At 44.4% G+C, this 12,773-nt stretch overlaps 1 protein-coding gene across 1 annotated transcript in view; it reads left to right on the top strand.

Annotated features, from left to right (window-relative positions):
* The first annotated feature begins 376 nt into the window (after window positions 1–376).
* Window positions 377–12,773, top strand: part of LOC145418426 (uncharacterized) — a 30,244-nt gene continuing 17,847 nt past the window's right edge. Inside the window, exons 1-2 of the mRNA XM_080286840.1 lie at window positions 377–817; window positions 6,614–6,616. Of these exons, the coding sequence (XP_080142966.1) occupies window positions 377–817; window positions 6,614–6,616 (444 nt within the window). The remainder of the gene's footprint in view (window positions 818–6,613; window positions 6,617–12,773) is intronic.

The following is a 12,773-nucleotide window of genomic DNA, read 5'->3' as shown; positions in this document are numbered from 1 at the left end:
GAAGTACATCAGTAACCTGTCAGTAACTGAGTTTGTGACACTTTCCAAGAGTTAACTTATTTCGAAACAACGGATCACACTGCTACTACAAACACTTGCAATCTAGGCTACACACTTAAAAATCAATTCAGCAGCTTCCCGACTGACTGTGAATTTGTGAGATTATTTCAAAATCCACTAACATTCCGAAGCAGCCAACCACAACGCTGAGTGACACTTGAATCTTTCTCATAATTGACTGTGGATTTGTGACTTCAAAAGCCACACATACATTCCAAAACGCAGTCCTTCAGTGGCAAATTGTGAAACTAAAGCCACGAACATTCCGAAAAAAAAAATACTGTCGTTAGTTCGGTAAATTGTGAGTTTTAACAGCATGATGAGCCCGACTCGAGATGAGCTTGGTGCCATGGGGGGCGCGACGGGGGGCATGCCCAGTGAGAGGGGTCGCCGCCCCCACAGACACCCCCCTAACGGCGAAGTAGAGGCGGAGATGCGGCTGTACCTGGACAAACTTCGCGAGATTGTACCACACATTCCCAAGAACCGCAAGGTGACGAGACTCGAACTTATCCAGCACGTGATAGACTACATCTGCGACTTGCAACACGCACTCGAGGACCACCCAGGCCTGAAGGACGAGCCCACAGCTAGATTCCTCACCCCTCCAACCTCGCCACACCACTACCACAACCCCGGAAGTAGCAGCCCCACACACAACCACACCCTGAACCACCACCACATCTCTGCCATTTCGGCTCTCGGTGCAAGACAGCCGCTGGGCGTCCTTTCAGCCACCAACACACTCCAGACCTCAGTAAGTTCACTCCCCTTTTATTTTACTTTATTTTAGCTCGTTCAGTCCGATTACTTATATAATTATTGCTGCTTTCAGATTAGTTTTTCTGGTTTTGGTCACATTTTTGGAACTGGCGGGGGTTAATTTGCCATCGTTTGTGCTTTGGTAAATAACGCTCTCCTAAAAAGTCAGATCTGAATGTTCCAAAAGTAAACATTTGTCTTGGAATTAAAGGGGTTGAGAGCCATATACTTAACCCCATCAATTCGGTGACTTTTTTCATTTTCCGTACAACCTGACGATTTTATTCAGTTTTGGGGGGCCTGTAGTTGTGAAAGGATTTATAAACGCACTATTAAGCCCTTTTATTATCTGAAGCTAAAGGAAATCGTCGTGGGAGAGCAAGATTACACTAAATACGGCATGGGATTGAGGATTAAACCTTATAGTGCGAAGTGGAATTCAAACCCTTATGTTTTGGCGTTTATAGAATTCTTGCGGTTATTGTGGTTTGTTTACGTCTGAGCGAACTGGATATTTATGACGTGGGAATGAGTCTCCTTGGTTATTAGTCCAATGAGACTGAAAGAGGTTGGGTATCTGTCAAAATAAACTTCATTATGGTTAGCCTGCATCTCACACTTTAGTTCTGTCAGCGCTTTAGGAAGGTAGAATGAGTTTCCTTTTTGTCATGTTCATCAGTAAATATTAAAAATTGTGAGCTTGCATCCCAGTTCGCGTTTCAAAATTGTGAGCTTGCATTAGCGTTTCAAAATTGAGCTTGCCACCCATTCCGCGTTTCAAAATTGTGAGCTTGCATCCCAGTTTGCGTTTCAAAAATTGAGCTTGCATCCCACTTTGCGTTTCAAAATTGTGAGCTTTTATCCCAGTTCGCGTTTCAGAAATTGAGCTTGCATTCCACTTCCCGTTTCAAAAATTGTGAGCTTGCATCCCATTCCGTGTTTCAAAAATCGAGCTTGCATTCCAGTTCGCGTTTCAAGTTTGTCATATTACAGGAAAGATATGAACTTTTTCCATGTGCTGAAGGATTTAGTGACAGACTTAATAGGTTGGACTGGAATATATTAGATTTGCATTTTTTTTTCTGTAATTTCCTCAGGTCTTACTAACATAAGATTGAAAAAAAAAAATAGTGAAGGGAAAAAGGCGACCTATAACGAGATTTTTTTTTTTTTTTTTTTTTTTTTTTACTGCGTGACATACTTTGATTTCTATATTTTAAAAGTAGGAGACCAAACACACCTGTACTTAAATGTTTACTTTTTTTAATGCAAGGAAGAAGGAACCCAAGGCCAGAGGAAGGTAAAAAAAAGACCGACTTACTAAGAATTTATTGTCCTTTTTGAGTTACGGGATGAGACAATTTGTAATCTATTAAAAGAACATGTCGGCCTATGAATATTTTTTGGTAAACTTAGAGAGAGAGAGAGAGATTTCGTAATTATTGAAAAACATGTCAGCCCTATGAATATTTTTTGGAGAGAGAGAGAGAGAGAGAGAGAGAGAGAGAGAGAGAGAGACTAATTATATTCATGAGTTACAATACGTGACACAAATTATAATCTCTTCTGTGGTCACTTCCGGCCTGGCACTGTCATATGCTGCCATTTCCCCTTCACTACGATGACTTTTTCAGCTTATACTTGCTGACTCCATACTACTACTATTGCTACTATATACTGTTTCTGCTACTATTTCAACTACTGCTACTGCTGCTGTTACCATTACCACCACCACCATTACTGCTACTACTACTACTAGCACCACCACCACCACTACTGCCACTACTACTACTACTACTACTGATATATGCTGTTTCTGCTGCTACTATGACTACTACTAATATATACTAACACACACACACACACACACACGTATAACTCTGCCAACTCTCGTATTTGTGACAGTGTTGTGTTGTGTGTAGAATACCTTATTGCAGATTGCCTTGTGTTGTCATAGCATTTGCACGATCCAGTAGCAGTGTGTGGTTTGTGTGTAGTTAGCAATCCTTTGTGTGTGTGTGTGTGTGTGTGTGTGTAGTAGTAGTAGTAGTGGTGTGTTGTGTGATGGTGTTAGTAGTTTCATTTGTTTTTGCTTTTCTGAAGACTTAGGTGATGTATGCAGGTGTGGTTATTATTATTATTATTATTATTATTATTATTATCTGTCGATGGCAGTTCTGATAAATGTTAGTAACAACACCATCGATGTTCCAGAAAGTTACATTTTTCTTTTAATATACTGATATCCAGAACGAATTCCCAGTTATCACCCCCACGAACTACCCCTTGTGTGTGTGTGTGTGTGTGTGTGTGTGTGTGTGTGTGTGTGTGTGTGTGTGTCCATCCCAGCTGCAGCCTGACTCGCACATCTTAGCCCTCGTGTCAGCAAGGAAGACAACTTGTTAATTAGTCTAGCCACACCACCACACCTCTACCACACCTCACCACACCACCACTACCATACCACACTATATATACCACACCACCGCCACACCTCTCCACACCACCACCACCGCACCACACCTCTCCACACCACCACCACCGCACCACACCTCTCCACACCACCACCACCGCACCACACCTCTCCACACCACCACCACCGCACCACACCTCTCCACACCACCACCACCGCACCACACCTCTCCACACCACCACCACCGCACCACACCTCTCCACACCACCACCACCGCACCACACCTCTCCACACCACCACCACCGCACCACACCTCTCCACACCACCACCACCGCACCACACCTCTCCACACCACCACCACCACACCTCTCCACACCACCACCACCACCACATCTTATACCACACCGCTCACCACAACACCACCACATTTCATACTACACCTCACACCACACTAACATCACGACATGTCATAACACACCTCTCACCACACTAACACCACTACATTTCATACCACATTCCCACACTTCATACTGACCACTCCTCACCCCACAACCCAACCCCTCACCCCACAACCCCACCCTTCACAACCCCACCCTCACCTCTTAGTCTCCCCCTCACTCCTCACCCCACTACCCCACCCCACCCTCACCTCTGTCTTCCCTCTCACCTTCCCTCTCCCAATCAGTTTACACTTATGGTCGAAAAATACACCTTGCGACTGAAAGAATGAGTCGCCTACACACAGTCATCACGTACAGGTCCATGTGTAGGTGTGGAAGGGTTTGGGGTGTTGGGAGACAAGTTGATGTGGAAATTGTAGTGTAAGTAACATCAAGGCCTTGGATACCTGTCTTCACCTGTTGTGCATTGATCAGCGTCTTGATTTCACACACACACACACACACACACACACACACACACACACACACACACACACACACACACACACACGCAGTCAGGGCTGTAGACAATATGGAAGCTGTATGCACAATCATTAATGGTGTGCGCACTACCACCACGATTACACACACACACACGTATTGGGAGAGAGAGAGAGAGAGAGAGAGTAGGGATGGAGGGAGAAGGGAATATAAAAGGGAGGAAGAGGGAAGGAAGGATGGGAGAGGAAAGAGCAAGAGTAGAGTGAGGGAGGAGGGAAGGGGAAGAGGAGGTACTGGGAGAGAGAGAGAGAGAGAGACTCCCAAAAACCATCTGTTCTCAGGTGACAGATGGTTAACGTTAGGTGAATGGGAGTGCTAGAGTTGCCCGTATCATGTAAGGGTTAAATGATACCAATATTATCCTTTAGGCTCCTATGGCTCACTATAATTAACCCGTCTGGCGTCTGTAATAGCCTCCTAGAGTTGTCCCCAGAGTGAGAGAGTTTTGGGTACATTTGACCTCTTCTAGGCGAATTTGTTCTCCCAAAACTGTGTAAATTCGTCTTTTAGTGTAAAAAAATAAATCGGCAAAGCATCGTCGTTAGGGGAAGGGTAACTGAGCTTCACAGTTTCGTTACGTCTTTGATATATTTCTTTCACTCTTTCATTCATTCACTCATTCATTCATTCACATCTTTGTTTTTGTCTTTTCATTCATTCATGCATTCACTCCTTTGCTTTTGTCTTTGTTCATTCAGTCATTCACTTTTTGTCTTCATTCATTCATTCGTTCGTTCATTCATTCATTCAATCATTCATTCCATTCATTCACTCATTCACTCATACATTCATTCATTAACCCATTCATTCATGCCTTTGTTTTTTTCTGTTCATTCATTTATTCACTCATTCATTGATTCATTCATTCATTCACTCATCCATTCATTCATTCACTCATCCATTCATTCATTCATTCTTTTCTTTGTTTTTGTCTATTCATTCGTTCATTCACTCCTTTGTTTTTGTGTACATTCATTCATTGACTTTTTTTTGTCATTTATTCATTCATTGTTTTTGCATCATACGTGTAGCCTAAACTGATTATTTCATTTAACGTCAAACGATTATATTCAGCTGTCATAAAAGCCTGAGTGTTAATAATAATAATAATGATAATAATAATAATAATAATAATAATAATAATAATAATAGTAAGTAATAGTAATAATAATAAATTCCATCCATCTATCATCCAATCCTATGTTGCCCCATGAGAAGCGTAGGAGTCCGGGGCTAGACAAGTTGGTCCTGACATTTGAGATGAGTGACCAGCCTCACCCATCCCTGAGTGGCATTACGTGAGCAATAAACCCCAACCACCCCTTGGATATAAACTTAAACAGCCTCAATCCGGAGCACCTGAATTACCCACTAAACCACCAGGCGCCAACAGTAATAATAATAATAATAATAATAATAAAACAAGAAAACAAGTAGTCCTCTCATGGTCGATACAACTCAATTATTCCGTGTAATAATTCCATACGGTTTTATTCAGCTGTCAATAAAGCCACAGTGTTATCCTACCACCAGGCGACTTTATTTTATTAAAGGGTATATGAGAGAGGGGGGGTGAGCTGGGGGGAGGGCAGCGAAATGGCGGGGGACGGCGATGTGGAGGCGATTTGTTTGTGGCCACCCCACCCTAACGACGTGTGGCAATAAACAGACAGATTAGTATTGAATTAGTGTTAGTAAGCTCCTGAACACCTTTTCTATAGCGATTTATTTTTTGCATAGTATTAAGGGGATTAGTAGGGATTTAGCATTATTATTGATGGGATTAGAATTAGTAGGCTGCTTAACACCTTCTCTATAGCGATTTGTTTTTGTATATTTTCCATCATTATTCATTTGCATTATCATTTTTTAATATCGCCTTAGTTTCCCATCAATAATAAAGAGAATCATAAAATATAATAGGAATAAATCGCTTAGGGAGAGGTGTTAGGTAATCCACAAAAAAGTGTACACATTGCTCAACCTCCGTCAGGCAAAAGTGTACACGTAATAAAACACTTGGCGAGATCGTGTGTACGTCTTTATGACTACATTCTGCGGTTGTACACATGTTGCCAATAGCCATCTGGGAGCGTACACACACACACACACACACACACACACACTCACACACACACACAGAGCACAGTACCATACATACCTGTACACACGCTCTCTCTCTCTCTCTCTCTCTCTCTCTCTCTCACACACACACACACACACACACACACACACACACACACACACACACACACACACACACACACACACACACACCAGCTGTTGAACAGGTGGGAATAAGTCACCTTCAAGCCTCCGTTACGCTCCAGTGGCTGCGTTCTTCACACGGCGCTTCTGAACGTGAACGGCTGGGTGAACGGCAGGCCTGTGGGTTGCATAGATACATAGATTATTCAGACATTGAGGTCCCAGGGAGGCAGTAGTAGAATGATAATGATAATAATAATAATAATAATAATAATGATGATGATGATGATAGTAATAACAATGATCTGTCTGTCTATCTATTGCCAGACGCCTTGATCCCATAAGGGGTAGCCACAAACAAATCGCCTCCATGTCGCTCTGTCCCCCGTCATTTCACTGCCCTGCGCCCAGCTCACACACCCCTCTCTTATATACCTCTCCACTCCATCCCTCCATCTCATCCTTAGCCTCCCCCTCCTTCTTCCCCCTCCTTCTTCCCCCCTCCATCTTCCCCCCTCCATCTCCCCCCCTCCATCTCCCCCCTCCATCTCATCCTTGGCCTCCCCCTCCTTCTCCCCCCCTCCAACTCACTCACGTACACTCCTCGTTAGTCTCTCGCACTCCGTAATAATGATAATAATAATAATAAAAATATGAGAACGTGTGTGTGAATGAACGGCTTAGATTCTGCTTGAAAGGCTGGCCCTCTAGGCTACATGGAGATACATAGACTATACAGACATTGAGGTGCCAGTGTGTGTGTGTGTGTGTGTGTGTGTGTGTGTGTGTGTGTGTGTGTGTGTGTGTGAGAGAGAGAGAGAGAGAGAGAGAGAGAGGGGTGGGGTGAAGAGGAGAGGAAGGACTGTAAACTAGGTAGGACTGCATGACAGAGAGAGAACCTTCAGTAGCTCTCTTCATAACATTCCCACCCATCTTACTCAATACTGCTCCCATCCCTTCCATAGTTTCCCATCCTTCTCTTCCTCTTCTTTACCTGTTAATATTCCTCAGTTCTCAGACTTACATATATTTACCCTCCACGTCTTCCTGATAATTCCAGCTAATATTCCTTTTAAATATCCCTCTTATTTGCACCTTCTCTTCGTCTCCTTTACCTGTTAATATTCCTCAGTACTTCTCCGGCTAGGATATCTACCCGTTGTCTTCCTCTGGTCTGTCCTCCTACATTTCCTCCTGTATTTCCTCATTTACACCCCTCACTCCTCCAAATCCATCAGTATTTTCGTATCTCCAAACTCTTCCCTCCTTCAGACTGGGCATGATCTAGCGCTCATTCAGATAGCAGTCAAATTCGCTAACCAAAACCTGACTTACTCTACTAGTCAGTCTCTTATTCTATCTTCTGCCATCTGTCTGACTTCCCTCCAACTCACCCCGTCTTATAAATCTTCACCCCATCCCTCCAGCACATCCTCGGTCTTCCCCTCCTCACTTCACTGACGTACTCTCCCAGTCAGTCTCTCATTCTCTGATCTCTTTTCCGGTGCGACGTATAGCAGCTGGGCAGGAAATATTCTAATCGGCACACACACACACACACACACACACACACACACACACACACACACACACACACACACACACACACACACACACACACACACACACACACACACACACACACACACACACACACACACACACACACACACACACACACACACACACACTACTACTACTACTACTACTACTACTACTACTACTACTACTACTACTTGATTAGTGGTAACAGCAATTCCTATATTACAGCATTTCTCTCTCTCTCTCTCTCTCTCTCTCTCTCTCTCTCTCTCTCTCTCTCTCTCTCTCTCTCTCTCTCTCTCTCATCCTAAGTGTTTGTGAATCGGTCTTACGCTCGTGATAGAGACAAACCAACTTAAGATTAATACAGGCATTTTATCCCCCGTTATACCACCGTCATCCACTCACTTGATGTAGTGCTGCCTACTTCTTCCCTCACCTGTATCATTCTATTTCTGTGTCTGCCCTTCTCTCTTCCTATTTCTCACTATCATCCACTCACTTGATGTAGTGCTGCCTACTTCTTCCCTCACCTTTATCATTCTTATTATGTTTGCCCTCCTCTCTTCCTATTTCTCATCATCATCCACTCACTTCATGTAGTGCTGCCTACTTCTTCCCTCACCCATTCTTTTTCTGTGTCTGCCTTCGTCTCTTCCTATTTCTCCCATCTTTCTTGTCACTTTTTATTGCTCTTCTTTCCATTAGAGTTAGCTTTATATTGAGTGACAATCCTAATGGTTTCCTGTAAGCCAGGAAACCATTTACAACGCTAGGTGGTAACCATATAATAAACCCATATGTGTTCCCTACTTGCCAATAAGTAGGTTGACGGAGGGTTCGTGCCCCTCCCCGTAAAACAACAAACTCGGAGACAAACGGCAAACCAATACGGGATTATGGCGTCTGGCTATAGATAGATAGACAGAATACTTCCCATGTAGGCCTGCAGTCTACTCCATCATTATAATTCTTGTCCCCTTTCTCTCATGTTTTTTTTTTTTTTCTTATTTTTTGATTCTTGAACTTTGGAAATGTCTCGTAAACCCACAGGAAATGACACTGATGACATTGATCTGTAACCAAAATAATAATAATCAGTCCTCATGACCCACACATAATATCTGAAACCCATGGAGAGAAGAGCAGATGAGGACACGAGTTTTGCTGGCGACTGTACATTGTGTCTCTGATTATTCATTTTTAGCTCGTGATGGAGGTGGGGCAACTTAGGATTAGCAGTTGTAGGATTTCTTTTTTCTTTTAATCCCCTGGTGTGGTCTGTGCCCTGGTCCTCGCCACCCAGACCGTCTCAGGAAACACTTGTAATCCCTCGCCTCCCCCACACATCAGGTCCGGCCACCCGAGTTATATATGTAAGTCTTAAACAGCGGTTGGGTTGGTACGCCACACATCTCATTTACGTCAATCATAAGGGAGTTACGGTTTTATCATTCCTTCACTACGATGATGTTTGGTAGGCTGTAGTAGTAGTAGCAGCAGCAGTAGTAGTAGTAGTAGTAATAGTGGTATAAGTAGGAAATAACAAAAACTATGGAATTAAATTATGTAAGTGTATTTATGACTTTAATAATTGTCAAAGAAAGAAATGTACCGCTAAGACATGAATTTTGGCAAGTAAAGATATTAATAAGATACCTGAAGATTTTTGTAGGAATCTGTCTTTCTATAGTCAAACGTCTTAATCTTGTAACGGGTGGTCACAAACAAATCGCCTCCATGTCGCCCTGTCCCCTGCCATTTCTTTGCCCTGCTCCCATCTCACAACCCCCTTTCCCATATATCTCTCCATTCCATCCCTCCATCTCCTCCTCTGTCTCCCCCTCCCTCTCCTCCACTTCACGTCACTCACATACTCTCCTCGTTAGTCTCTCACTCTACATCATCTCTCTTTCATATACTTCTTCTTTCCGTCCCTCCATCTCATCCTTGCTCGCCCTATCCCTCTCCCCCACTCCACTCACACACATTCTCCTCGTTAGTCTCTCACTCTCCATCCCCCCCTCTCTCAAATATACTTCACTCCATCCCTCCATCTCCTCCTTGGTCTCCTCCTCCACCACTCACATGCTCTCCTCGTTAGTCTCTCTGATAACTGGAATATAATAACTTGGAAATTTTTTTCGTGTTTGTAACTGGTAAAATGAAGATGCAGGATATGGTTGGCTTGTCAGGAAAGGCGATGCTGAGAATAGTGATATATAGGGTGTGTTTGTGTACGGGAAGTGTGTGTGTGTGTGTGTGTGTGTGTGTGTGTGTGTGTGTGTGTGTGTGTGTGTGTGTGTGTGTGTGTGTGTGTGTGTGTGTGTGTGTGCGTGTGTGTGTGTGTGTATGTATGTGTATGTGTGTGTGCGTGTGTGTGTGTGTGTGTGTGTGCGTGTGTGTGTGTGTGTGTGTGCGTGTGTGTGTGTGTGTGTGTGTGTGTGTGTGTGTGTGTGTGTGTGTGTGTGTGTGTGTGTGTGTGTGTGTGTGCGTGCGGTACTCTCTCTCTCTCTCTCTCTCTCTCTCTCTCTCTGTCCCTTCCTTCCTTGACCCAATTTTGAATCCAAAGTACCTAACGTCTGCTCACCGGCGCCTCATTCTTACACCTCCCACCTTGCTTTCCCCAAACTTCCTCCAGTTGGCGATTCATCCTCCCAACTTCCTTTCCGTTACCCAGCAGTCATACCAACAACTTCCTTCCCGTCTGTCTCCTGATCAGCCAACCACCTGGCAGTTGGTTAAGAAAGCTCCTTAACACCTCTTCCTTAGCGATTTATTTTGCAAACTGCCCATTAACATCCCCTTTTTTGCATCTTAAATTTTTGTAATGTCGACTTAGATTGGATGAATAACGCACAGGAATATAGTAACGGAGCAGAATCAGAAATAAATCGCTAAGGAAGAGGTGTTAGGTAAGCTTTCTGAATAACACACAAGAATATAGTAACGACAGACAGGCAGGGAGGAGGGTGGTAATAAGATAAAAAAATAAATCGCATAAGCAAAGGCGCTACGGGGAGTTTTTTTTGTCTTAAAGATATCACAGTTTTTCATTTAATTGGTTTTGGAAATGGGAGGAATTTGCCCAGTCACCTTTTTTGAGTAGCAGTGGAATTTTGAGTCAATTTTTGAGTATATGAACACCTAATTGGAAAAAAACATCAAGAAAACTATCTATCTATTGCCAGACGCCTAAATCCTGTAAGGGGTGGCCACAAACAAATCGCCTCCATGTCTCCCTGTCCCCCGCCATTTCACTGCCCTGCTCCCAGCTCACTCCCCCCTCTGTCACACCTCTGTTGTCGATAATTATACGCCCATATGAAGGTTGTTTTGTAAATATGAAACTAATGTATGTAATTTTTATCCATCAGTGTATTTCTCCCTACGTGTCAAGTGGGGTTGGTGGAGGATTAGTGCCCCTCCCTGTAAAACAATTAACTCTAAGCCTTGACCACCCCGTTTGGGATACATGGCGTCTGGCAATGAATGAATGAATGTATTACAAGACTTAGACAATAAACACTTCCTCCTTCCCCCTCTCTCACCCTCCTTCCCCCTCTCTCACCCTCCTTCCCCCTCTCTTCATAGTGCTCCCTCACCTCCCTCACTTTCCTTCCCTCTCGCTCACAATTTCTCAGTTCACGCAGCTTCCATCTCCCCACTTTCTCTTCATCCTTTCCTTTCTCCTCTCAACTCCCCCTTCTTTCACTCTCATTCCTCCCTCTTCCCTCACTCATTCCTCCCCATTTCTCCCCTCCCCCTTTCCTAACTCATTCATCTCTCCTCCCTGACTCTCATTCCTCCCTCATCCACATTATTTCCTCTCCATTCCTCCCCCTCACCACTCCAATACCTCCCTCACACTCCTCCCCCTCATCCTTCATCCTGCTACTCTCCCTCATCCTCCCCCCCCTCCCTCTCAGGTCACCTTTGTACTCCTTCACATTCCTCTCTCTCTCTCTCTCTCTCTCTCTCTCTCTCTCTCTCTCACTCTCTCTCACACACACACACACACACACACACACACACACACAGCCGGGTGACGGGATGGTGTGGGTGTTTGTCAGCTGACGGTAGGTGTGTGTGTGTGTGTGTGTGTGTGTGTGTGTGTGTGTGTGTGTGTAGCATCTGTCACTTCCGTCTGAGGAGGGGTGCACGTGCTGTCACCTCGTACACGTGGCCAAGCTGCATACCTCACCACACGCGCGCCCACACATCTGCTCCTTCTCTCTCTCTCTTTACCCCTGTCTACCCGCCTCTCCTGTCCCTATCTTGTCCCTACCGCTGTTTCTCTTCCTGTCTTTCTGCTTCCTGTCCCTGTTTCTCTTCCTGTGTTTCCACCTCCTGTCCCTGTTACCATATATATTGGCACTTTTTGGCTTGCATACCACCACTCTTGTTTGCCTATTACACAGTCCTTGTTTCTCTCTCTCTCTCTCTCTCTCTCTCTCTCACACACACACACACACACACTCACACACACACACGCGCGCGCACACACACACACACACACACACACACACACACACACACACACACGCCCATATGTGACTCCTTACACACATTCCTAAGGACTAAGGGGGAGCACCTGGAGAGAGAGAGAGAGAGAGAGAGAGAGAGAGAGTTGTCCCAGGTGAGGTGTGCATTCTCAGGTAAACATGCTTCCTTCCTTCCTTCCTTTTCTTCCTTCCTTTTCTTCCTTCCTTCCTTCCTCCCTCCCTCCATCCATCCATCTATCCCATCTGTTCATCCATCCATCCATCCCTTCCCGCCTTCCTTTCTTCCTCCCTCACTCTTGTTTTTGTTTTTATTTTGAAGGCTCATCTGAACGTGAACCCAGT

The sequence above is a fragment of the Coenobita brevimanus genome, chromosome 114 (assembly GCF_032717465.1).
Source record: "Coenobita brevimanus isolate Jiangsu-jjx chromosome 114, ASM3271746v2, whole genome shotgun sequence".
Classification (NCBI taxonomy): Eukaryota; Metazoa; Arthropoda; class Malacostraca; order Decapoda; family Coenobitidae; genus Coenobita; species Coenobita brevimanus.
The sequence above is the reverse complement of the archived record's forward strand: the minus strand, read 5'-3'. Positions and strand labels throughout refer to the sequence as shown.